Raw genomic sequence first — 25,308 nt, 5'->3', positions numbered from 1 at the left:
AGTTTTTGCTCATCTTAACCATGGAAAATTGGGATCTCTCCAGAGTTGTAGGGCTCTTGGTGAACTCCCTAATTCACCCGGATACATAGTTTTAAATGATGCCCCGTTCCATGCAGAGTCAGAAGTTGGCTATATATTTTTTCTCCACTTCTTTGCTGTGCTTTGGGAGATATTCAGTGTCTTGGAATTTTTCAACATCCTCACACCTTTAGATACTTTCCAACAACCCTTTCCTGGATTGACTTTGAACGTCCATTTGTCTTTGTTGAGTTGTTGTTGGTTTTTTGTAGGCCAAATCAGTTCCTGGCACCCTGACTTCCTTAATAAAGGTTTATTTAACTTGGATTCAGGTTCAAACTCCTTCACTGTATTCAACAGTACTCTTAAACCTTCAGATTAAATATTAAACATGTCAGGTGGAAATTTGCAAAGGATTACATATATCCACTATTGAGTGACAACATTTCTCGATAATTTATTCTGTATAAATAGTAGCACAGTAAAGCTAATTGAGGCACTTCAATATAGCAGAGGCAGCTGTGTACACAGAACAGTTATGGGTCCCAGAATGCTAATCATTGGATTATTTATCAGTGAAAAATGTGATTATACATGTACTGTCTTGTCAGTGGAGCCTTTTAGGCTGTTATTGACATATCAAATCACACCAGGTACTTTGTGATTTGTAAATTATTCATTCACAATTTGCCAAACAAGATCTTTATCTTTGCATTGCATAGTGACATTGAAAGGGTCTAAGGAATGATCAGTTTTTTTCTCCAGTGGAGGAGATGTATGTGTTCTGAATGAGATTGTAATTGAGACTGAGATTGAGATAAATCTTGATTTTGGTGTTGAGTAGGTTTTTGCTGAGTTTTTAATCCTCACTGTCCAGGATGGTACTGTGAACAGAGGAGACCTGAGGCGAGTCCATGTCTGGGGAAAGATGAAGGAGAAGGTCAGAAATGACTCCTTCAGTAGGTCTAGCCCTACATGTCTGTCATTACTATATCCTTAACAACAGCCGGTCCCAAATGTCCCAAAACTTAAACAGGCAGCTAATTTTATCACTGTCATCTTTTTACCTGTGTCTGTGTTTAATGTCCTCATGGACACCAGTAGGATACTCCCCTTCTCTCCATTGGTTGTTGTATTGCTTGGAACAAAATACATGATTTTCTGTTAGTGTGACTGAAAGCGATTACATATATTTTTTTAATGGATTTTCATATATGAGTGTGTATGCACATTCTTACCTCTCAGACACCACAGACTCACAGCTCTTTATACCTTAATAATTAGAAATGTAATAGGAGAATATTTAGTTTTTGTATAAATACAACCACAAATAAATGTGCAGGCACATGCATGCATACACAAATCACGCAGACTCACACAGTAATCTACAAACAAATTCAGACATACAAAACCTCACCCTCTTCTTTTGTATTATTACACCGTCCCCTGAGGTTTATAGCTGTCACAAGGCACACCATGACGATGATTAAAATGAGTATAAAACTTATCACCCCTGGGGAAAAAAAAATATTTAAGCCCAAAGGAGAACAAGAATTTACAAAAAATAACAAAAACAAAAAAATACTGTCAGTTAACCATTCCCTAAAATCAGCTTTAGAATGAATGTGTGTATGTGTGTGGACGTTATCATCAAGTCATTAATAAATATACCAAAGGCAACTACAGTGAGGCTGTTGCCTGGCAACTGGGTGGCAGAAGCTTCCGTCACCCCGTCAGCAGATTTCCCTGTAGAAGTCTGTGTGGTCACAATCACTGAAGACACCACTGTTGACCCAGAATCCTCAACTGCGCATGGCCAAAAAAAAAAAAAAAAAGATGTATTGGGAAACTGATATGCTGTTTGTGTTAAATTAATGTACTAATCAAACAGTCTGCCAGAGATTTCTAAAGTGAAATTACATGGTGCATATATTACTCTTGCCAAATATAACTAAAAAATGTGAGGACTTGGAATTGGCTAACCTGATGGATCAGTGTTAGAGTCTAAGTTAGGGTTCGGTCTTGTGTATGAAGTAGGAGTTTGAGCAGGGGGGGTCACAGATGTTGGCACTCCTGAGGTGATGTAAGCATGTCCTGCAATATTTGCATGTACCTATCAGCACATTACCTGTAGCTCAGTCAACACCAGAATCTATAATTATTCATGGCAATTTGATACACTGTCAATATTATTAGGAGTAATTAATAACTGTTAAGGTTTATTTGAGATCATTCATAGTAGCCCAAACAGTTTTTCATCACTTATCGGTTTAGCCAAAATATCCTGTTATTTTCAGATCCAGAAAATATGTACTTGAAACATCAGTAATTAACAAATCTCTAATATTATTCAAACTGTGGTGTTATAAAGGAGTGACATGATGACTTAGGGTTTCACATATTATTAGAAATGCCTCATCAGTCTTTTATGCTACAGGAAGAGGATTCATATTTCTTACCTGATGAGCTGGGGGATTGACTGAGCTGTGAAACACTGGGAGTGGAGCTGTTTCCTGTGAATAAAGCACATCTGTTGCACCTATGTACTACTCCTCACTTAGTATCATAACCAAATGTAGCATATGGATTTGCCAACAAAAAAGAGAAAAACAAGCTAATCAGTTATTAGATTCCACTACTTGTCTATTGTTAGAATATTTGGAAATTCTCAGGGGCAGGTAACCTGTGTTGATTAATAAGGTTTGGGTAATAGCTGTAGCAGTCACAGTCACTGTGCCCCCATTGGCCATTGTAAATGAGACATTTTGATGAGCCACTGGATTGGTTGAACTTCCTTCTGACATGGTAGTGTGGAGTGTTGAAATAAGTAAGCAACAATGTTATTTGAAACCGGATAGTGCATTTGACAGACAAAATGAATGCTCATATTCATTTTTCTGATTTCTATGTTTCTGATTCTGTGTTGGATCTCTATTTCTATGTTCTCTGTTCAGATTTCTTTTTCAAAAGTATGAACTTAGCGATCAGGCCACAGAGTGCTTCTTTAAGGAGATCCTTTGTCTTTTGCAGTGTTTTATGGACTCGTCCAGTACCAGGATTATGGAGTTATCCTCTCACCAGCTCAGACAAGGGAACAGTGATAGTTGTCTGCCAGGAGGCCTTCACCAGTTGGTAGTACTTTCAGACAGTGGCAGTGGGGCCTCAGATCTGTGTCTTATCAGATCCCCCCTGGCCATCTCACTGGTGAACTTCACCTACTACACCTGGTGTCCAGCTTTTATTGCCACTGCCTCTAACATCACACACACTCCAGTCAGTTCAGAGCTGGCCAGTTTATTAAGAGGTTCATTTGCTAAACTAACTTCACGGTCATGTCCTTCCACATCAACACTATGATATTACTTTTGCAGACAAGCTTCTTTTTTCTACTTGCTAGGTAGTGACAGTTCTTCTTTCTTTTTTTTCATATTTTTGTTAATTTTACTCAGGATCCATACACGCAAAAGAAGACTGTGAGACATTATGTGTGGAAACACTGAATGTATTACGCATGAGAACTTGCATATGCAAGAGCATTTCATCTATTTGTGTGAACGCTTGAGTATTTAATACGAGTATATGACTGAAGGAGTATGAGAACGAATAATGTCCAAAAGAGTGCTTCATTTGATCTTGCAGTTGTGAAGTCCAAAGCTCTTTCACATTGCCTCTGTCCAAATAAGATGTCACCTATTTATTCAGGTGTATCTCTGACCAGAAGAATTCTTATGGGAGGTCAGTGTGAGCTCTGATTCATGGAGCCTAATTTTTTGTATCCATCTGCTCAGAGTTAATGGTTTCCATTTCCATTTGCACTACAGTAACATCTTTGATTTGATGTCTTGCAGAGAATTTCAAAAACACAGAGAGTGCTCTAACCCAGCACAGTTAGTTCTTCCTCTGCTCTAAGGTTATTGTTTTTTTTTTCTGGCAGCTGACAGCCAACAGAAAAGGTTTATTTCTGCCGAAAACTATGCTGGAGTGTGAATTGGATTTTGACATAGGTCAGATTCTTTTCTCTGGTCTTGTGTTTAAAAGAAATTGAAATAATGCCCTATAGACCTACAAAATTCCTCCACTGCTATTAAATTGTCTCTAACTCTGACAGTAGAATCTACTACATTATATTTAGGACATACCATTTCATGCCCCACTCTTGCCCGTACTGTACATCACACAACCCACTTTCGCACATACCAACAAACCTCAAAAATGACTTCAGTGCTGTGTGTGTGTAAACCTCAGCCCTAGATAACATTATTTCTTCCCTTCTGTGCTGGTGAAACTGGTTTATCCATACAATCCCACCTCTCCTGCAACATCCAGAGATTTCTTTACCAATAACAGCACCTCAACTTTCCCCCCTCTTGCTTTCCCCCCTCTTGTTCTTTTTTAGCTGTTACATCAGCCATGTAATTGACTAAAACATAATGGCTAAGGTGGCAGCCGTGGCCTAAAGGTTAGAGAACCGGGCTCATGACTGGAGGGTTGTTGGTTCAATTCTCAGAACCAGCATCCACGGCTGTGTGCCCTTGAGCAAGGCACTTAACACCAATGCTGCCCACTGCTCCTGCATCTGGTGTGTGTGTTCATTACTGGTGTGTTGGATGGGTTAAATGCAGAGGACCTGTTCACTGTGTGTGTGCAATCATGGACATTTACATGTGGATTTCTCCATACTGCCTCTCTCCACTAGACACATTCAAAAATGTGTCAGAACCCATCTCTTTAAAATATTTCTGACTTTTTAATCACCAGATTCACTTGTGTCTACTTTTAGGTTTAGGGAGAGTACTAAGTACTCCATTCGTGGACTTTTATGTGCTATGGGTACTGTAACCCAGACCTGAAATCATCACAATCTGCAGGCAAAAAGAACAAAAGTTTGACAAAATGAACAACCACAATATTTAATGTGAAGGACTTAATCTTCCACAGTGTTATTTATCTACGTTCTGGCATTAGAGCTTTATTTTAACTTCTTTAGCCACCATTAATCAAAGAAACTGTAGCCAAATTATTTGTCATGAGCCATTCTTTTCCATGAGCTGTTCATTAATAGTTTTACAACATGTTGACTGTACTGCATTCTGTAAATACCTACTGCTTGAGAGTTCTCAGTGTGCTTAGGAAGGCTTTAAATACTTTTGTATACCAAATTTATTACTTTGGTTTGAACTGGTTATATACCTAGTTAACTGCTTAATCAAGCTAAGCTAAGTAAACACTAGCGTCGGTTTGTTTGCCGTGATCCAGAAATGAATGAGAATTGTGGGCAGCTGAGTCACAAAAATCTAGAGGTGTTGAAATGTTTAGCATGAGGAGAGACTATTATACAGGAGCATAAGGAAAGTGGCACATCTATATATACCTGCACTCAAAAAAAAAAAAAAAAAAAAAAAGAAATGTCAGTGCTGTTTGTACAAAAAGGTAAAATTAAGTTGAAATTGATCAATTCCTTCATGTTTGTCTGTGAAAAGTGAGACTGTTAGGTTTCATTAACCTAAAAAAAGTCTTGCATCAAAATGACTAAGATTGCGTACATTAGGTCAGTGAAACATTCTACATATCTGTCAATTTTGGATTAGGTAATATAAACGCTGCTGTGCATTATGGGGCGCCTCCACTTACATTCGATCTATCGAATTTTCTACAGCGACTGAAAAGAGTTTTTAAAAACGAGAACGCTTAAACAGTCATCATTACCACGACTTTGCATTTAGTGCAGTGCTTGGCTGACAAGCCAATGGTGTGACGCTACCATCGGTGAGATAATGACTGAACACCTCTAATGTAGAATCTCACGATTATGGTAATCATGGCAGAATCAAAGCAGCATTTGCATAGGCCTATTTATTAATAATAGTATGTCAATGTTTGGAGAGGGCAGGCAAACAAGCGGTGGTAACGTCACGGCTCATCAGGGTCAATGACCTATTGAAGTGTCAGATCCTCATATGCAAGTCTGACAGAACTTTATTGAATGAAACCACCATATTTCCTTTACTTGAAGGAAAGCACATTTGAGTTTAGTTGAGCTTAAAAATGCCATTTCAGTTCAAACTGATCCTGAATACTTAAGTTCTGTGTGAGCATTTTGCTTAAATACAAACTAACAAAATGTTTTAATCATTAGTTAACTCACCAGTGTTGGATTAATTTAAGTCACTTAAGTTGTTTTTACTATAATACTATTTGGATGCTACTCAACTCATTTACGTGGAACCTGTTGACATAACTGGGTTAAGTACATCTAACAATTTATCTTTTTGAGTGTGGCCATGGAACTGACAATTGTCAGTCCTTTGGGATCTTAAACACTATTGTAAATGAAGAACCTGTTGCAACAGATAACTTGTCTTTGTCCCAGTTATTAAGGTTTCTCTTAGGGATCAAAGCAGTGGTGGTACTGGATGGTAATTATTCTTTTTCTATTCCTATTTTCTTTCTTGTTCATTATTACTTTGCTATTCTAAAATTGAACTGGAGAAAAATATAAGTACTGGAGCTAGGGTATGGGGAAATGGGATCCTGATGACCCAGACTATTGGGTCAAGGCAAGTGAACACTTCCAAACAAGATGATGTTGGGTTCCTTTAAGTGATCCAGGGAGATTACCCATAATGCCATTTATTGTTAGTTTAGTGGATGTTGCAAAAGATCTTCTGAACCTTCTGCAAAATTTATCTTTGAGGACTAGTTGTAGGTTCTTCGCTTGATCATGATCAGGTTAGGTTTTTAAAAAGTCTGTATAGTGCCATTTCAATAATTAGCAAAAAATGAAGCCTTTATACAGTCTTTGCCAAATATAGTATCATCATTAACGCATGTCACAGAAACAGCTTTCAAACTGGATGAATACATTGACCCCTCAACTGAGGAGTATTGTACAAAATTTCAAATCAGTTGACCATTAGGTGGTAAATAGCATCATACTAAGTTTTGAGCAAGTGTGTGTCTAGCACTGTTTAATATGCTAAAATGTAAGTTTTATCAGTTGATTTCCCTCCTAACAATGACCAACTCTTCCCCAGGTACCCATATTGGCAAACATTTCAGGCATTTTCCTTTTTTCTCTACAAAACTACTACATAAACTATGTAGGATATAAGATAAGTTTACAACAAAAAGTAGCATTATGTGCATTTGAATGATATAATCTATTTATAGGTATTATACATAAATGTTATTTTAGGTAGAAGAAGGATAAGATGACTTTATAGGGTTTAGGTATGAAGTCTTTAATATTTCAGAAATATTTTAAATGTCAGAAAAACTTCGATAAGTTCGTTTGTTATTAATTAAAACAAATCCTCTAGATCTCTTGATAGGAAATTTGATTCATTCTACTGGCTTTGCTTCAGCACATTCTCTAACATCCTTAACTGGAAACAATGAGTGAGTATGTGGCCACAATGGAGTGACAAGCCTTTCCACGAGGAAATCGTAAAGCCAGCCACGCTGTTATCTGTAAAATATGATTTAATGGTTTAACGCCAGAACAGGGAACTTCCATTTGTCTATGGCAGACTCATAAATGTCTTTTTATATCTACACCAACGTGTTAAAGTTACAATAAACATCTACACCGAACTCCCGAAGACTATATGAAGATATACGAGACCTGAGAATATTCTAAAAGTATAGACATCTGAGCCAGCTGTACAAGGCCAGGTTATTAAGTCAAAATCAGACAAGAATGAGACAGAGTCAGTCAATGTATCTCTTTTACGTACACAGGAAACTAATGTCATGTTTAGAACAGAGGAAGACGGTTTATGTTTTATGTTTATAATACTTTTCCAGTGATTGGTTTGGCAAGCACAGGCTATTAGCAACATACTTGTCTTTTTCTAATACTGTATGAAAACAGAACGGAACAGAAGCCCCCACGTTTTACGATGTCTGGATCCACGCAGCAGAAATCGCATGTCGGATAAGTTTAAATTACCTGTACTCTGTATCCATCTGTGACATACCCCTTTGTACTTAACGACTTTTAAACATGGTCTGTCCAGTAATGAAACTGGTAAAAAAAAATTTTTAATTGTAGTCATATTAAGTATATTAGAGAGAAAGGACATGAATGGCCCAGCCTTGACCTACCTGCTGAGATGAAGGATAGGGTCACCCACAGGACTTTAAATGGACACAAGCCTCGATTCATATTTAAATCCAGAGTGAAGCTGTTCTTATCTGTACTACGCACTTGTTCGTGTGATAGACGTAAACGCTAAGGATTACTTGGCACTAAGAACGCTGACCCTTCATAAAAATATGTTAGAGAAAGAGTGAAGAAAGAGGGGGAAGAAATCAGGAAAGCGTGTGTGTGCGTGTGTGCGCGTATTTGCGTTTGAGAGCTTTGAAACCATCTGCGCATATGTGTGTGAGGTAATATGAGGCTCTTCAGAGTCAGTTTCCTGTTCTGACCATGGAGTAAGCCTGTGCCATCCTGGAAACATTGTGGTAACCGACAGTGTGTGTGTATGTGTTTCTCTGAGTACCATGTCCTGGTTTAAGGGAGAGGTTGCTGTGGCCCCTGACGAGTTTCCTGTGGAAGAATGGCAGGAAGCAGATAGAATACCCTAATGGAAGATAAACATAGAATGACCACTTGGCTATGATTTAGATCAGATCAGCTGTTATTAGGAGCGGCAACAATACCATTAAAAGCAGTACCAAGTCTTAAACACACACATTGGGCTGTACAAAAATGCATGTGAACAGCAGTTGCAGCAACATAGCAGCAACTTGTTATTTCCACACATTCATTTGCAGCTGGCGCCATTATGCATCCAATGCAACAAATAGAAGATTCCTTGATTCTGGCAGATCATGTCATGTATTCTACTTCATCATATGGGTGGGACTGTAGAAGCAGCTTACATCATACAGATACCAACAGAGTTCATATGAGGGCACTAATATGACTCTAACACAGCAAAACTCTTTAAATTGCCTCTATAAACCAACTGAAAAGACACTGGTTGTCCATGCATATTTTATTCAAGAGTAAAAAAAGTGATTTGTCCCATAGGGCATGCTTACAATGTGTTATCATTTAGGAAGTCAAATGCCAAAACTCAGTTCCCATGAAAATTACCAAAAAAAAAGGTCACAAGTTAAAATTTTTCTTCAAAAACAAAACCACATCTATATGGAGGGTGCAGAGCGCCATGTAAATAACAAGTAATCCGCAAATCAAAACTGAGAAAAACAATTAATCAATAAACTGATGAGTTAAAAAAACAATTCAGAAAAAAAATCAATTGGTAATACATAAAAGGAAATTAGTCCTAAAATCATAACTATGCCAAATGTAAAATGAAAAGACAATTTATTTAACAATGCCTGCTTTTGCTTTTCCTTTTACTTCATGAGTTTTTGCTCCTACAAAATATCAATCATGCTCTACAGATGTAAACATCACGGTGATTAGAGTGGTTATTTTCTTGTAAGTACCCACTTTTTCTTCTAAATGGTGTTTTAGGTAGCCGCCACTTAAATGGTTAACAGCAATGGGTGAAACAGGACAAATTAAAGAGATCATGGTTGCAGTTGCTGACAACTTCAACTGCAGCTGTTCACCCAGTTTTTAGTAGGTCCATATATAGCTAGTGTACTTAACAGGGACAGCACACATTAATCAACATTCTGTCTGTATGCGAATATGTCAGATTAAGCTACTGAAATACATTTCATTTATAGTCTAAATGCAGTTTTACATTAAATGACGATGTGGATAATACAAAAAATCAATCAATCAATCAATAAATAAACACCATATATCATATACTGCAATGCATAAAACTTGTAAATGATGAGAGACTAGACATTGTTACAAATCACTCATTGATGATTTGCTTTAGATTGATTTGCTAACCAATCTTCAGTTTGTGTTTGAAAGTGAGCTAACTAGCAATTTCGTTGGTTTATTCAAATAGCAAGAGGATCTGGTCTAGAGGGCTGTTTGTTCAAGTTTGTTGTGTTTAGACTGCACTGGTAGGGAAGCTGCCCTGGCTAGCCTACTGCTACAGCTGAGGGAGAGCTTTGGAGAAGCATCTACCTTTTAATACAAACACAGTTGTGTTATGGTTTTGTTCCAACTTAAATGAGATAGACTACTGCAATAGAAGAGAGGGCCAAGGCAGGACATGCCAGCTCTCTGTGTCCTCTTATACCTCAAGACATGCTGACGAAAGAAACTGCCAATCACTGTGGTGCGCCCTAGGGAACCATTCCTCATAGGATGGCCTTTTGTCTCTGAAGTCATGAGTCATACAAAACCCTGCTGTAGTTTGTGAAAACTGGCACATGAACTCTCCTGGAGTCAAACTTCTAGGAGAAATCTATATCTGACACTATAGCTAGAAGATTCTGTATGATCCAATATAATGACTAAGTTTGACACAGACACTAGCTTGTCCTCTATAAGAGCTGTATCTTAATATATTGATTGCTTCACTCTTAAAAGCACCACTCTTGTCATGGAGTGATGTTCAAGGTAAGACAAAGAAGTATGGTTTTGTAGTCCTTCAGTCCTTCAGAGTCTTTCATCTCTCCCATTGCTTTTTTGTGGATAATTTTGAACTGTTGCTGACTAACGTTGCAATGTGAAAGCAACATTAAAGATTGGTTGTTTGCTTCACATATTTAGAATGCTGTCTACCCACCACTTGTCTTGACAACATGACTGGCCGTTTTTAGAGGCAAAAATATGGTAAGTAAGTAAATACAGCCAAATACAAGCAAAGGCAAATACATGAAGTCAGAGGAAAAGCAAAAGTAAAGTGGAGCATCAATTTTGTGAAAAATTCAGTCATCTTTTTTTGCACAATTGTCATATTCCCAAATTTATTCATAATTTATCTATTATTTATTACCTACAATAAATGTATCTACTGTCTCCTTAATTTATTTGCTTCCAAATGGAATTACATTTTGTTTTATTAACTGATTGATTATTTTCTGTGCTCATTTCCAAATTCTTTACTGATTCACTTATTACTCGTTACTTATTTGGGGGGGCACTCTTCAAACTCCATACATCTGAACCAAGTAAAAGTAAAAACAAACAGTGGAAAAAAAGGACTGTAAGCTTAATTGTAAGAATAATATCATCAAGAATATATGTATTTATATATTTTCATTTTAAAAGTGAGACACAGAATTTTTCATTGTGTCCAATTTGTTTACATTTGAATACACCATGCGATCATGCTTTAGCAGCCTGAATGTTGCTTTTCATTGAGTAATATGTTCATTCACACTATTGAACAAGTTCTGTACACCAACTGAACAAACAGAAAAGGAAAAAAAAACAACAACAAAAAACACAAGGCGTCACAACTCAAAGAGAGCGCAAGTGCCTATACAGCAAAAACAATACAAAATAGAAAAATAAAACACCAAAAACCAAAATAACATTGCTAAAAAATAATGGAACCAAGACCCAAAATGTGAATTTATATATATATATATATATATATATATATAAAGAAAATAGAACAATTTTCAGGAGGGAAATAATTCAGATCTACTATATTGAAAACACATCACAAATATAATTTCACATATCGATAAGGAACTCAACTGCATGCACTGGTGCACTGTTTCGCACCACTGATGCTGTAAGAAAATCATTGCCTTCCATATTTGATATTGTCCATCACTATTATGAATCACATACACACATACACACATGTCATATGTATGTATGTATGTATGTATGTATGTATGTGCGTGCCTTGCAAAACATAATATATGTGCATTCTCTCTTTAAATTTCAAGCAGGTGTCTGTCAGGTACAATCAGGTCCAACCCCAACCTCCACAGCGGCACCTTTCTCCTCAGGACCTTATGGGGGCCTCAGTCTCAATGAAGAGTCTCCAGTCAGGCATACACAAGCACCCTTACTCCACCTGCCATGCAGGTTCATGGCATCTCCATCCCCTCTCCCCACAAGAAAAAGATAATAAATAAAAATTCTCTGGTAAGATTGCATTGCAAGTAATAAAACACATATAATATTAGTAAATACATATTTTACTCTTTGAATGTCTTTTCTTACAAACATATTTTTTCCTTCATTTCAATTTTTTTATTAATCAATACCAGTAGCAAAACATTTTGAACAGATAAATTATTTCAATATGAGTTGGGCTCATGAGGAAAAAAAAAAGACACACAAAAAAAAAGAAAATTGTAAAATGTGTGCGTGGCATTGGTATAGTCTGGTCACCCCCTCTGATGAGCTTTGATGGATCAGGCTTAAAGTGTTCTAATCCCCAAAACCCCACCTATTCTGTCTGTGGGTGGAGTCAGAGAGGAATTGGCAGGCACACCCAATAGGGAGAGCACCCCACTTGAAGCCATTGGCTGGTCTCTTCCCTAACCCCTTAGTAAAACTCCATCCTCCTCCACCCCATTCCACAGACCCTTGAAGTTTGCTCAATTGGCAAGGTATACCCGCTTATGCTAAACCTAGCGGCACGAAAAAGAAAAACAAAATTGAGACCGCCACTTCAACCCATTTATTTGAGGGATTTGGCCTCAGATTGGTTCCTCTAATTGAACATTGCAGCAGAGGTGGATGCACACAGGTTGTTACTGTCAGTTGGATTTTTCTCATTAAATTGATGTCCTGCCATTGTTGGCAAAGTGTTAGTGTGGGCTTTTTTTGGTGACAGGGTCCAGGAACCGCGGTGTCACTGGATGTTACTGTTGTCATCTGTGCCATTTGCCTCAGACATGGTCATCTTGCCCATGGAGTGACCCACGTGGTTGACGCCATCTTTACGAGGCGGCATACGCTCGTTGATGCGGTCTAGGCCCTTTGCCTCCTCAAAGCTGCTGATCTTGTGCTGAGGAGAGAAGCCACGGATGGCTGCGGAAAGTGCCAGAAACCAGAGTGAGCACCAAATCTCTGCTTACTGAACATGACAAAAAAACCCAACAAAAGATCCCTAAAGTCTTTCTTTAGCAATTTATTTAGTATGAGTGGATGTTTTTTAACTTGACCTGTGCATAAAACATCTACATGGCCAGTCATTGAGTAATGTTTGTGATCACAATTTTAGTGTGCGCTAGTGGATTAGTTCAACGTGTCTGACTCTAAATCTCCTAAAGGATGCCTTAGAACACTCGAAGGCCAGCACTAATTTTTCACTTCTTTTCTTGGTCTATCCTTAAGTGAACCAATGCTAGTCTCAATTTAATCTAATGGAGCCGATACCAATCTCACTGCTAGCCTTCTCTGTACTCCTGATCTCTGGTCAGTGAACTGCTGGAGAAAAGTCAATATCTCTGTACCCTGGATCTCTGTTCTCACCGTATCTGTAACATTGAGATTTTCCTTTATCTTTAAAGTGAGGGTGAAAGAATGCAGTAAAAAGTCTGACCCACCATGGTTGGCTGAGAGTTAGGCTACTGGCAGTACTTTCCACATGCTATGCCCATCATGAAAATCAGGCAGAAGAAAGAGTACAGAGGAAAAGCAGCGCCCAAGATGCTAAATAAACAGTCATGCCTTGGCATGGTACGAAATCTCAGACCATCATGCTGTTCTCCAAGAACATTCTCCTACTATACTATAACCACTGAGAAGAGGCAATGCAAGTATCTGGTAACATTTGTACTTTTTTTTTTTAATTAACGAATGTAATCTAAATGAATAATGGGAGAGATTTCTTTTTGATTACCTCATAAACTTATACTTAAAATGCAGCAAAGTAAAAAAAAAAAAAAAAAAAAAATCTAGGATATCTTTAACTTTGGGCTAAACAGCCACCATTTTCACATTTGTGCCAGCATCTACATTATATTGCATCTGAACAGTATTTTGTGTCCAGATGTTATACTGTTGGTAACAACATTCTAGAAAAGAGCTAGGTCAGTCCTGGGCTACAGATGGTGTTCTAGAAGTTAGTGTGAAACCACACCCTGACCAGGGCCGAAAGTTTACATTATTGAAGGCTAATGGAACTTTTAGCCCAGAAGTTTAAGCAAAGAAATGTACAGAATAATAATCCACTTCTGAAGATACTTGATAATCACAAAAGAACAAATTGTTACCAGATAAAAACAATGCCCTCTCTTAGCATACTGTAACCTAATGTGCTACTCAATTCTCATTCATGTCTGTCCCTGTGCTGGGTTTTGTCAATGAAGGCAATTGATATCTGCTGAAGAATGGTAAGCCTGAGGCATCTCCGTATCTGGTGGTGGCACTGGTGAGGAAGAGAAGGCGTTGAGGATGAGAGGGACCTACATTTACCTTCTCCATCGTGTGCTTCTGTCTCGATAGCTTCAATGGCCTCAATGGTGGCTGGAGGGGGGAAGAGCAGTGGGGGCAAGTTACAACCAAACAAGCCATGCAACAAGCAGCAAGCAAATGCAGACCGAGCGGTCACGAATGGTCAACGATACACATGCATGGCCAACCACACAGTCAGACTCCAAATTTAAATGTTATGGACATAAAAGACCCATCAGAACTTTATCAGTCGTGCTGACACGCAACAGAGACCTGTCTAAAACTTCACACTCTCACAGGACACTCAGTGATCTGCTCAGTCTATCAGCAACAGGAGGAAAGGACCTGCTGCAAGTAAACTAAGCCACAGCTGTCCAAACTCTGGGGCTCCTCAAAGAGTAAGGGGAGAACCAAAACCCCAAAGCCTGGAGGTACACTAAAGACCCATGAAAATGCAGGAGGAAAGTAGAGAGAAACAGAGTGGGAGGGAATGAAGTGAGAGAGAGAGAGACGAGGGAGGATGGAATGTAGTAGAAAGTAGAAAAGAAAAGTAAAACAGAGAAAGAAGGGGTGACAAAAAGGAGTTAAAGTTAAAGACAGAGGGGAAAAAGAGAGTGAGGGGGACAGACACAGTGGCTGTGTAAAAAGAATATGAGTGAGAGAAAGACAGAGAAAATATAACTAGGGTCTCACCACTCTGCAATGTCTGTTTGCCTCCGGACAGCACTCCACTGGGTAGCATCCCAGTTGGGGTCAGGCCCTTCAGAGTGAGTACGTTCTCACTCTCCTCCCTGGAGGAGGACAAGAGAACATCATAAGTCAGTGTACCTGTCATGTATCACACAGATATGTATCCACACAACACACCACTCATTACATCTGTAAAACCCTCCCGACTTGATGTAGATTTTCATCTCTGTCATTGAGAGTTAATACAGTGTGTCTTTACCTAAGCACAGAGAACATCTTGGCCATCTTTCCTATGGCACGGATCTTGTTTCTGATCACCTCTTTCCGGGCTGCTGCTGCGTTTGCTGCAAGAGGAGAACATGCCAAGGATTTTAGACTGCACCAACAAATACACTGCAGGGAGAAACTTCTGGAAATGTTGCTTTTTGCTTGACCGCACACCTTTCTCTAATTTCAGCTTCAGTTTAGAATTCATTAGATGGCAAATGATACCTATTACTGGAGGGCAGTTTGTATGCTTACAACTAATTGACAATGGTCATAATAAATCACTACATACAGACAATCTTAAAAATCAGAGGACATGATTTTCCATTAACAGCAAAGTGTAGCAGACACTGAAAGCCACAACCACAATTTCATAGTTAAGTGCCTTTTCATTAAAGACTAATTCAGGCCTAGTAAACCCGATTCAACAACCAAGCCCTTGCTTGCCTAAATCAAGAGGGATGAAGACATACCAGTGATTATTCAACATACCAGTAATGTTGAATAATTCCTGAGAAAAGCACAATTAAGTCAAATTTGACCTGCATGTAGAAGTTATAATTGAATGCTTTTGGAGAACATAATCCACTCAGAAGAGTCAAATTTGTTCATGAGCGCATACAGGCAGTGAAGGCCAGAGCAGTGTTTATGGTTGTAGCGTAGAGAAGAAGAGAAGCATCTCACCGTCGAAGATCTCGTCTCCGTCATTCATAAGTTCATCATCTGAGCAGATACTCAACACGTTCACCAGCATCTCTGTGACTGGGAACAGGTCAAAGGATTGAGGGGGGTGAGTCAAGCATTTTGATTTGGATTTCAATGCGTAATATGGTAATAGAAGAATTGCTCTCACAAAATCAATAATATAGTCATTCTAATCCAGCTATGATCAAATCTGGGGTCTTGATTCGAAATCACATTCTGTCTACTGATTGATTCTGGGATTATTCCACGCTGATTGTTTTGTGAACATTCACTTACTTTGGTGATGTTCTCATTCAGGTGTAGAACTGATACTAAATCCTGCAAACCAAGGCGTTCTAAGTGAGGAGGACTGCCTTCCAGTTGACATAGTCTGACCCTTAAGAATATATACCTAAACACCCTGAAGCTGAAGGTGAAAGACTAAGAGCAGAGACATTTTCTTGTTGTATATAATGTACATGTGGTCTGAGTGTGGCCCATACCTTTCTCCCCAACAAAAGGTAAAGACCAGGTGAAAACATCCATGAAGTTGGGCAGCCAGTATGGGTGGGGGGAACAGTTGAACTGTCGGATGTTCATCACATTGTTCTCATACTTCAAAACGGCCGCTGGGGGACAGGGTAAAGAAACTGGGTGATAAGTGCGAATACACAGACACTACAGACTGCATAGCACGTCATCACAACTTGCCAACATATTTAGTGGAAAGAATATTATTTTAGTGATATGAATCTTTACATCCTCCTGGTCCATTAGGTTTCTTACAATGGATAAAAACACCTTTCTCATGAAAAGAATCCTTCCCTTGGTGCTGACAGTGATGACAATGTGTAACCACATTGTGAGCAAGCCTTTAACACTCCACATTATCAAATCAATACTGTGAAATGTGCTCACCCTCCAAACCTGACTGCTTCATTTATGAATCTATAAATAGAAGGCAGACAGGTTCTGACAGCTCAAAATCTCAAGTAAATTGGTACTAACAATACAACTGATACTAGAACAAGCAGAAACATCCACTATAAGTCTGTTCGGTCATAAACAAAAGAAAACACTGAAAAAGTTGGATATAAGCACCAGTCTTAGTGTGATTAAACCGTATTATGTTCTCCCTCTCTGCATGTCTATGTGTATGTATAGTACAATCACGCTCCACTAGATGGCCCTGTCGGGCCCCTCAGTCGCTGACCTTGTTCCATCAGGGGAAATAAAGCCACAAAGAGCAAGTCTTTCAAGCTGACAACCCTTCCCACGCTCATGTCTCTCCTTCTTTAGCTCTCTCTCCCAGTATACCATGTACCACCGACAAACACACACATATTCACTGACACAGGCAGACACAGACACAGACACAGGCAGACCAAACAGGTCTTCTTTACCACTTTTCACCACACAATACTGGGTTTTACAACAAAACATGGGGCAGTTTGACGTACCTTTGTTATTGTAAACATCAAGGTAGTTTGGGGCAGAGAAGATGGTGATGAGTGAGGGGAAGCCAGTGGTCTGGCTTTTCCTGTACATCCGATATCTGGGAGTGACAAGACATGAAGAAACAGAGGGACACAGAGAGAGAGAGAGAGAGGGAGAAAGAGAGGGAAACAGAAATAGGGGCGGTGAGAGGGGGGGTGAGAATGGAGCCCTTTCATGTGTATTCTCATGAAATTAAATCTATAGCAAAAATGCTCATGAGACAGAGCTGATGGAAGGAGTGATTGGTGTACATACCCTGCATCTTGTGCCTCATGTGCTCGGATGACTGATAGCAAGTTATTATTCTGTAGGAACTCACACACAGCTGGATAACTGTACAGGAGTGAGAGAGAGAGAAAGAGAGAGAGACAGAGAAAGAGAGAGATTGAAACAGACAGAATGAGAAAGAGAGTGAGAGATCGTGGGAGGGAAAAAGAACCAGAGAAAGAGGGTTAGAGACAGGCGGAGGTAGATGAATAACATTAATCTTGCATTCTGTTCGTTCCTCCTTCCAAAACCAGTCAACTGAAACATGGGTATCATCTCCTTGCTTGCAGTTTTACATACAGCCACGAGGGGCAGAGTGGAGAACTTTCTTAGGTATTACAGGGAAGAGAATGGTAAGTACTGTGTAAGTTAACAGATGGGCCACAAACTGGCAAATAACGGTGCAGTAAACAATGGTGTGCAGATCGGCATCTCAAAGGCTGTCTGTGCTCGTCATGGGTGGGCTGTAAAAGCCGATGATCAAACCAGGATCCACTGTAGTGACCTGAAACTAAGCAGTTACTCCAGTCACCAGCACTGGATAATTGAGCTGGACTGGGAGACAACTGGGACTTGGGAGAAATTCCAGGTGCCTGTTGGATCACGCTGATGGCAGGGTCATGATTTGGCATGAGCAGCACGGGTCCCACACATGAACCCATTCTGCTTGCCGTGACAGGTACGGTCCGGGGACAGTGGTGTGATAGTGCTGGGAATATTTTCTGGCACATTATGTCCCTTGATGCAAATCGAGCACCGCTTGAGCGCAAAAGCATTTCTGAGCTTTGTTACCGACCACTTGGATCCCTTCATGGCTACAGTTTTTCTCTTTACCTTATGATACCTCAAAATACAATCTTGATACTTCCAGCAGGATAATGCAGCGTGTCTCAAAGCACGTTTTGTCTAAGAAAGGTTTCGCGAAACATGAGCGCAAGTTCACTTTATTTCGGTGGCCTTTACAGACCTGAATCCAGCAGAGCATCTTTTGTATTTCAGATGGAACAGGCTGTTCATGGCAGAAATGTAACAGGGTCCAGTCTGCAGCAGCTGTGTGACATTTTTGACAACTTGTATAATCCAAGCCCTGAAGAACAGACTGGAAGCAAAGGAAGGACCAAGCTGGTACAAGAAGGACGTACTTAATGCCTGGCCACAGTGTGAAAATCAGCGGTACCACTGTTACCTGCTGAGAGCCCAACACTGACGTTTACTGTGAATGGACTGCTTTTCTACACACATCCTTTGCCTTAGGCTGCATTGTTGATTGTTAAAGACAATAAAAAGCCGTGACTCCGGTTAACTTTAATCAAAAGTGATAAAACTGGTGCAGAGTCCTTACTGGAGCTTATACATCGCCCAGAGCTACCTGAGCGCACTCAACGTGTGAGAGGATTAAAAAAAAAAAAAAAAAATACATGTCATCTTCAAACAGGCCCAGTTCTTGCTTGACAGTTCAGTAGAGGCAGGGAGATTGTGTCTTAAAATCATCTCTGCTCCGCGCTCCTTTGAGCTGAGCGTTAATAGGAGGCTGGCTGCCCTGACAGCCTAGCTCCACTGTTTTTTCTCTGCTTCCCACATATGACTCCTTCTTCTTGGTTCTCTCTCTCTCTCTCTCTCTCTCTCTCTCACTCTCTCTCTCTCTCTCTCTGTTTCTAGCTCCAGTTTTTTTCAGCAGGCGGAGCGTAGTCACCATAGCAACACCACATTGCTGAGCCCCTGGGAATTGTGAGATAGATGGTGGAGCGCTGCTTTGCTGTGCGGGCACTGGCCGCAGTATTATGCATGCTATATGTCTAAAAAACTCACAAAAACAAAAACAAAAAAACCCAAAACGAACGAGGGCATCGCCTGTTCCACCGTCCGTTTTCCTCATCTCTCTGTCATAGTCTCATATGTACTGTACTCATTTACTCGTATTCGATTTAATACATCTGCTTCAGCAGAGAGTATGATACACCGTTAATAAAGAACAAAGAGATGAGAGAGCGGATCTCATGAAATATGAAAATTGTCTGTATGTGAGGAAGCAGCTGAAACACGGCAAACAGTCAGATAGAAGAGCACCGACTATACCACCATAAAATGAGCCGTGCATTTGTTTTGAATCTTACATAATGCAGATGAGTATGAAAATGCATGGCAACACTGTGCGCTCTGTGTGTTTGTGTGTTTCGAAATCATTCATGTGTGACCAGCCTCTTCTGCACGCTGGTGAGACTTGACAGTGGAGCTGCTGTAGCCAGTATAATTAATGGATAATGCTCTCTGTTCTCTGGAATAAATATATATATATATATATATATATATATATATATATAAATCAACATTCCCTTTTCATATAAAATATATTATGTTATTATAAACATCAGTCAAAATGGTACAGTATCATAAATCACTGACTGGTATTGACTGATTAATATCTGTTTAATATTAATAGCTATTTTCTTCTTGGTTACTGAGGACCGAGACATTCATTCTATGTATTTTGGTATTTGTGTGTGTGTGTGTGTGTGTGCGCGCGCGCATGTGTGTGTGTGTGTTTGTGTGTGAGAAAGACAGAGAGAGAAGTGTGTATAAGCGTACAGACCTACTCACACCCTTGTGTTTTTGTCTTTCTCTGTGTGTGAACGCGTGTGCAAATCTTGGGCACTAAGGTTGAGTGATGATAGGCTTTAGTGGCTATTTCCCCTTAGAAAGACCAGTCATCCCTCACATGTGTCACACCGGCTAACTCGCTCAGATAGAGGAGGAGAGAGAGAGAGGGAGCGAGAGAGAGAGAGAGATTGACCACGCTCCTTCCCTTAGTGTGGGAAGCTGGCCATCCATCACATCAGGGCAGAGAGTGAAAAGATACACATACGAGCACATACACCTCCCCCTCGACACACACAGGCACCAAGAGACTGATACAAAAAAAAAAAACACTCATGTGTTCACATGTGACACACTCTGTGGACTTCCATGGATGTGCCTGTACGCACCATACGTGTGTGCAGGATCTATGGATGCTTAGTGTGTTTGTGACTGTACAAGAGGAATAAGCTGCACCTCTTCTTTCACTTTGTTGTACAAACTCATACGCACACAAAGCTCTTAATGTGGCTCATATCTAGGCTAATGCAGCATCTGATATCAAAAGTGCCCAGAGGTTCATGTAACAACAATGTCTCTTCTCAACACAATGAATATTTCAGCTCATACAATGGAGAGGAGGGTGTGTGTGTGTGTGTGTGTGTGTGTGTGTGTGTGTGTGTGTGTGTCTGTGTGTCTGTGTGCGTGCGCGCGTAGGAGTCTGTGTGTGTGGGATTGTGTGTGTATGTGCTTATGAGAGAGAGTGAAAGAGTGAGAGGGAGAGCTATTCACAATTCTATCAAATTTTCAGCAGTGGATGTAAAATATTTACATGTACAACTGCAAAGGAGAGGAGCCAAACATAGGAGCACCTGGAGACACCAGCACCCCACACCAACACCAGCACCCACACACGCATACCCACACACACACACACACACACACACACACACACATGCGCACACCCACACACGCACACTATATATTTCAAGTTGTGTGTTCTGGCAATAACTGTCTGTCTGTTTATTTTACTGAATCTGTCCATTATCTTTACTGATTTTTTTTCTTACAAGTAGAAATTTCATGCGCTCATGCGTCCATAAAAACTGCAATAAATTTAAGTTGTATTAGTGTATTGGTATAAACTGATTAAGGATCAGCAGTAATTATGCTTAGTGGATGACCACTGTATTAATGTATAGATATAGACTGACTCAGGGTCAGTGATCATTACCTGTAGAAGTAAGAGCAGCCCCGGACTGTGTTGTGGCTGAAGTACTCCTGGGTCTTTTCATTGCCGAAGTCCTCCAGCGGGTCTGACCACAGCAAGTCACACATGGGCCCAAACGCTGGTGGCTCCTTGAATCGATCCAACTGGACCACAGAGGAGAGAGAGTGAGAGATTAAGAGGAATGGTATCTATTGATTCACATAAATCCTCAACCATTGCTTACACACACACACACACTCGTTTGTATTAACATCCTAGTGGGGACTTCGCACTCCAATTATCCTGTAACTAAAGAATACTAACCTATCCCTAACCCTAACCCCAACCTTAACCAAAGAAATGCTCTGACACTTTTTGTTTTAGCAACAACAACAATATAGTTTAGAAAAATGCAGTTCTCCTAGTGGGGACCAGCATTTGGTCCCTACCAGGCACTTTTTGTCAGATTATGCTATCTTCCTGGGTCCCCAGAGAGATACCAATACATGGTACACACACACATGCATATCACCTTTTTTATGTCATCTAAAGTGTGTATTTCAGGGGAGAGGCCACCATGAACACAGAGAAACTGCTGGTTCATGATGGCAGCCAGGGGAAGGCAGTCAAATGCATCCATACACGCATCATATATCTGCTCTGAATACTTGATTTTACCTGAGAATGAGAGAGAGAGAGAGAGAGAGAGAGAGAGAGAGAGAGAGAGAGAGAGAGAGATCATCCATCATTTCATAGAACACACACAGTTTACATGATGGAGGATTTGTCACTATCAGCAGGTCAGCAAGCAGGTGCAAAAAGTTACCCCCTTCTTTCATTCTTTCCCAGTCCACTTACCTCAGTGTCCTCTGCTGAGACCTCATAGGATAGCACTACTGTGTGTTATTTCAACCTTTTTGTAAAAAAAAAAAAGACACACAATGCCATTCCCCCTTCCCTGAGACTGAACTTATCTTAGAAACAGATTGTAGTCTCTGAGGTTAAAGGTTAAATCTGACCCCAGACATGTTTCTTGAATATTTCTTAGTTTGCCTCAACTACTACTGATAATACACACACACACACACACACACACACACACACACACACACATATATGGTAACTTTAGGTGATAATGACATCTTTACAAAGCCTAGCATTTTTAAAATGAATGATGTAACGTGTAATGCGGATAGAGGAATGAATTATTTTCATCTGACTCTAAAACAGTAAGTATGGCTTCTTTTGACAGACCACCTGACAAAAATCAAAGTCAGAGCAAGCGCTCTGGATAGAGCAGGAAGATACTCACATTCTTGTTTGAAGGTGAAATATTCTGTCAAATGTCTACATTCGTGGTTTCCTCGCAGTAAAAATAGCGTCTTTGGGTAGAGGATTTTCAGAGACCAGAGGTACAAAACACACTGACGGAAAGAAAGAAGTAACACAAAATCATCCAACAGATATTAACCAAATGCACAAATTAATGAACAACATTACACACGGAGCGTAGGTATGGGCTGGAGTATGTAATCAATCGAGTGGTCAGTCTGAAGAGTCTAAGTTGATTTTTGAAATGTCAGAGATAATATTTGAACAAATAAACACAGTAATCTAAATTAAATAGAGCGGAACTCATTGCAGGTGCAACTGATGTTAGTGAACACACCTGCTACTCACTGGTGATTTATATGTTTAAAAAGATGATTTTACACTGATTACAGTGCTGATTAAGAGTATGATTACAGAGTTTTCAATACTCCTTAGCAACGAGTGGTATCACTGATAAAAATGAACTAGATAGTAAACATGTTAGTATCTGATATAAGGCTCTGTGGTGGGGATATGTGCCATTAGATTCCTTAAAATATGTTTTCAAATGTAGATTTGCAGTGCAGTGGTGATCAAAGTCAGGTGTGTGACAATATTTCTCAAAATTCCACAATTCCCAGGCATGACATTTTCTGAAAAAAAAAAAAAAATCCCCGGAGATCAGAAATATTGTCCAGAAATCAATCAGTCTGACATATAGGTGATTTCAACATCTCACATCATTCTGCTCTGATCCAGTAAGTTTTTGTGCAGGTCAGGATACACTCTGATCCATCGATTAGTTGTTCATACCAGACAGCGACTCATCAACTGTGAAAAATTTGATTTATTATACTACACACACACACACACACACACACACTAATGCGTGTGTGAGAGTGTGCACGCACGCACACACAGACACACAGATACACACACACACACACAGTCAGAATGTCAGGCTGTGTAATGTCAGTATTAGCATCATCCTTACTTAAATTGCTATCACATTTACTATCACTGATCTACACTGCCTACTAAAACATGAGAGGCCTGAAGGTGGATGTTCCCCAAATATTTATGCATCCAGCCAAGTGAAAAACATGGAATCTTATAAGTCACAAAAGTCAAAAAGAAGATACTTATTTAAAAATATAGCTTTTAAAAATTAAATGCATGCGTGCACAAAACTATTTCAGCTGATGGTGAAAAAGTATAAAAAGCTGTATATTATTTTCTTAGTCTTTAACCAGTCAAAAAATAAGTTAAAATTCAATGGATTTTCTTCTCCTTTTTCATATTTACTTGTTCTTCTTATTTTCAAATGTCTTACTTTCTTATTTTCTTGTCTCTAGGGTGCATATGATCATTTATTTATTTCTGATTTTCTTCATGCAATATTTCTTATTTTCTCACTTGGTTACATCATCATAAGAGGGGCATGTCTAAGCTTGGGCGGATTCAGAGGAGAGCCAGTCAAACGTGGTGGGAAGACCAACTACAGCATTGAAAGAAGGTGCTACATTGACTGTAGACTGCGCTGTGATCTCTATGGGTGCAATGCAGACATGCTTTGAAACATGAAATCAAGACGTATGTTTAAATCTGCTAAAACGGGACACAAATTTATGACTTGAGATACATGTGAAGGATGTCCCTGTAAAAGGTGAATTTGTCTCTGATACTGTTCCATGCCTTTGGTTCTGCATTGACGTTGTGACCTCATGTAAAACATATGCATTAAGAGGTTTTATACGAATTAACTACCTGGAAGCCTTTCAAATAGTGCTGAAATGCAATTGGCTGACGTCACCTACATTTTTTAGAACGTTAACATTTTTGTAAAATAGGAAATGATACTAGGGGCCTTCAATAAACACGTGACGTTGAGTAGCATGTCCCATTCAGCTTGGTTTCCTCAAGGCCAGAAGTTTGGGGAGTCGGAGGCAGTCGGCTGTTGATGAGTTTTTGATTGTTTCCCTGTCATTGTGCCACCTCTTGGGCTGACTCTGTCAGTTACTGCATGTGGCCCCAGAGGCCCCTGTTGGACATCTGTACCAAATTTACTGACGATCAGTCAAAGTATTCATTAGTTACAGCTGTCTGCATCAAAAACATGTCCAAGAAATTTGATTACCATGTACTAGCTACACTACTTTGGCAGTTCAACATTTCTGACACTTGGGTTGGGTCTCAAAAAGACCTCAATTCTGAAAAAGAGATTTTTTTAAGCAAAATTTGGTAATGAGAATTCAAACAGCCTAGCACCAGCTCTCAAAAGTATGTCAGGTGGGAATTGGGGGAGGGACTTTTACACTACAATACGTGGGCCATTAAATGTTTCACTACTTGTGAGATTAAAAATCGCACACACTCTCCCCAATACCTGCCTTTTTGCTCTCTCTGTCTCTCTCTATCTCTATCTCTGTCTGTGTCTCTGTCTCTGTCTCTCTCTCTCGCCCCCTTTCTCTCATGCTCCAGACTCAGCCACACACCCAGAGAGTGATTTACAATGACCAAAAGTCCCCCACCCTTA

General features: G+C 39.7%; 1 protein-coding gene across 1 annotated transcript in view; it reads right to left on the bottom strand.

The window, feature by feature from the left end:
- Nucleotides 1-12,725: 12,725 nt before the first annotated feature.
- The window catches only part of ppp3ca (protein phosphatase 3, catalytic subunit, alpha isozyme), a 36,229-nt gene continuing 23,646 nt past the window's right edge, over nt 12,726-25,308 (bottom strand). The window contains exons 4-14 of the mRNA XM_030781731.1: nt 22,774-22,885; nt 21,994-22,139; nt 21,486-21,625; nt 17,666-17,743; nt 17,374-17,468; nt 16,417-16,542; nt 15,914-15,991; nt 15,222-15,306; nt 14,966-15,063; nt 14,294-14,344; nt 12,726-12,904 (exon numbers count right to left, since the gene is read on the bottom strand). Of these exons, the coding sequence (XP_030637591.1) occupies nt 12,726-12,904; nt 14,294-14,344; nt 14,966-15,063; nt 15,222-15,306; nt 15,914-15,991; nt 16,417-16,542; nt 17,374-17,468; nt 17,666-17,743; nt 21,486-21,625; nt 21,994-22,139; nt 22,774-22,885 (1,188 nt within the window). The remainder of the gene's footprint in view (nt 12,905-14,293; nt 14,345-14,965; nt 15,064-15,221; nt 15,307-15,913; nt 15,992-16,416; nt 16,543-17,373; nt 17,469-17,665; nt 17,744-21,485; nt 21,626-21,993; nt 22,140-22,773; nt 22,886-25,308) is intronic.

The sequence above is a fragment of the Chanos chanos genome, chromosome 8, assembly GCF_902362185.1.
Source record: "Chanos chanos chromosome 8, fChaCha1.1, whole genome shotgun sequence".
NCBI classification, from domain to species: domain Eukaryota; kingdom Metazoa; phylum Chordata; class Actinopteri; order Gonorynchiformes; family Chanidae; genus Chanos; species Chanos chanos.
The sequence above is the reverse complement of the archived record's forward strand: the minus strand, read 5'-3'. Positions and strand labels throughout refer to the sequence as shown.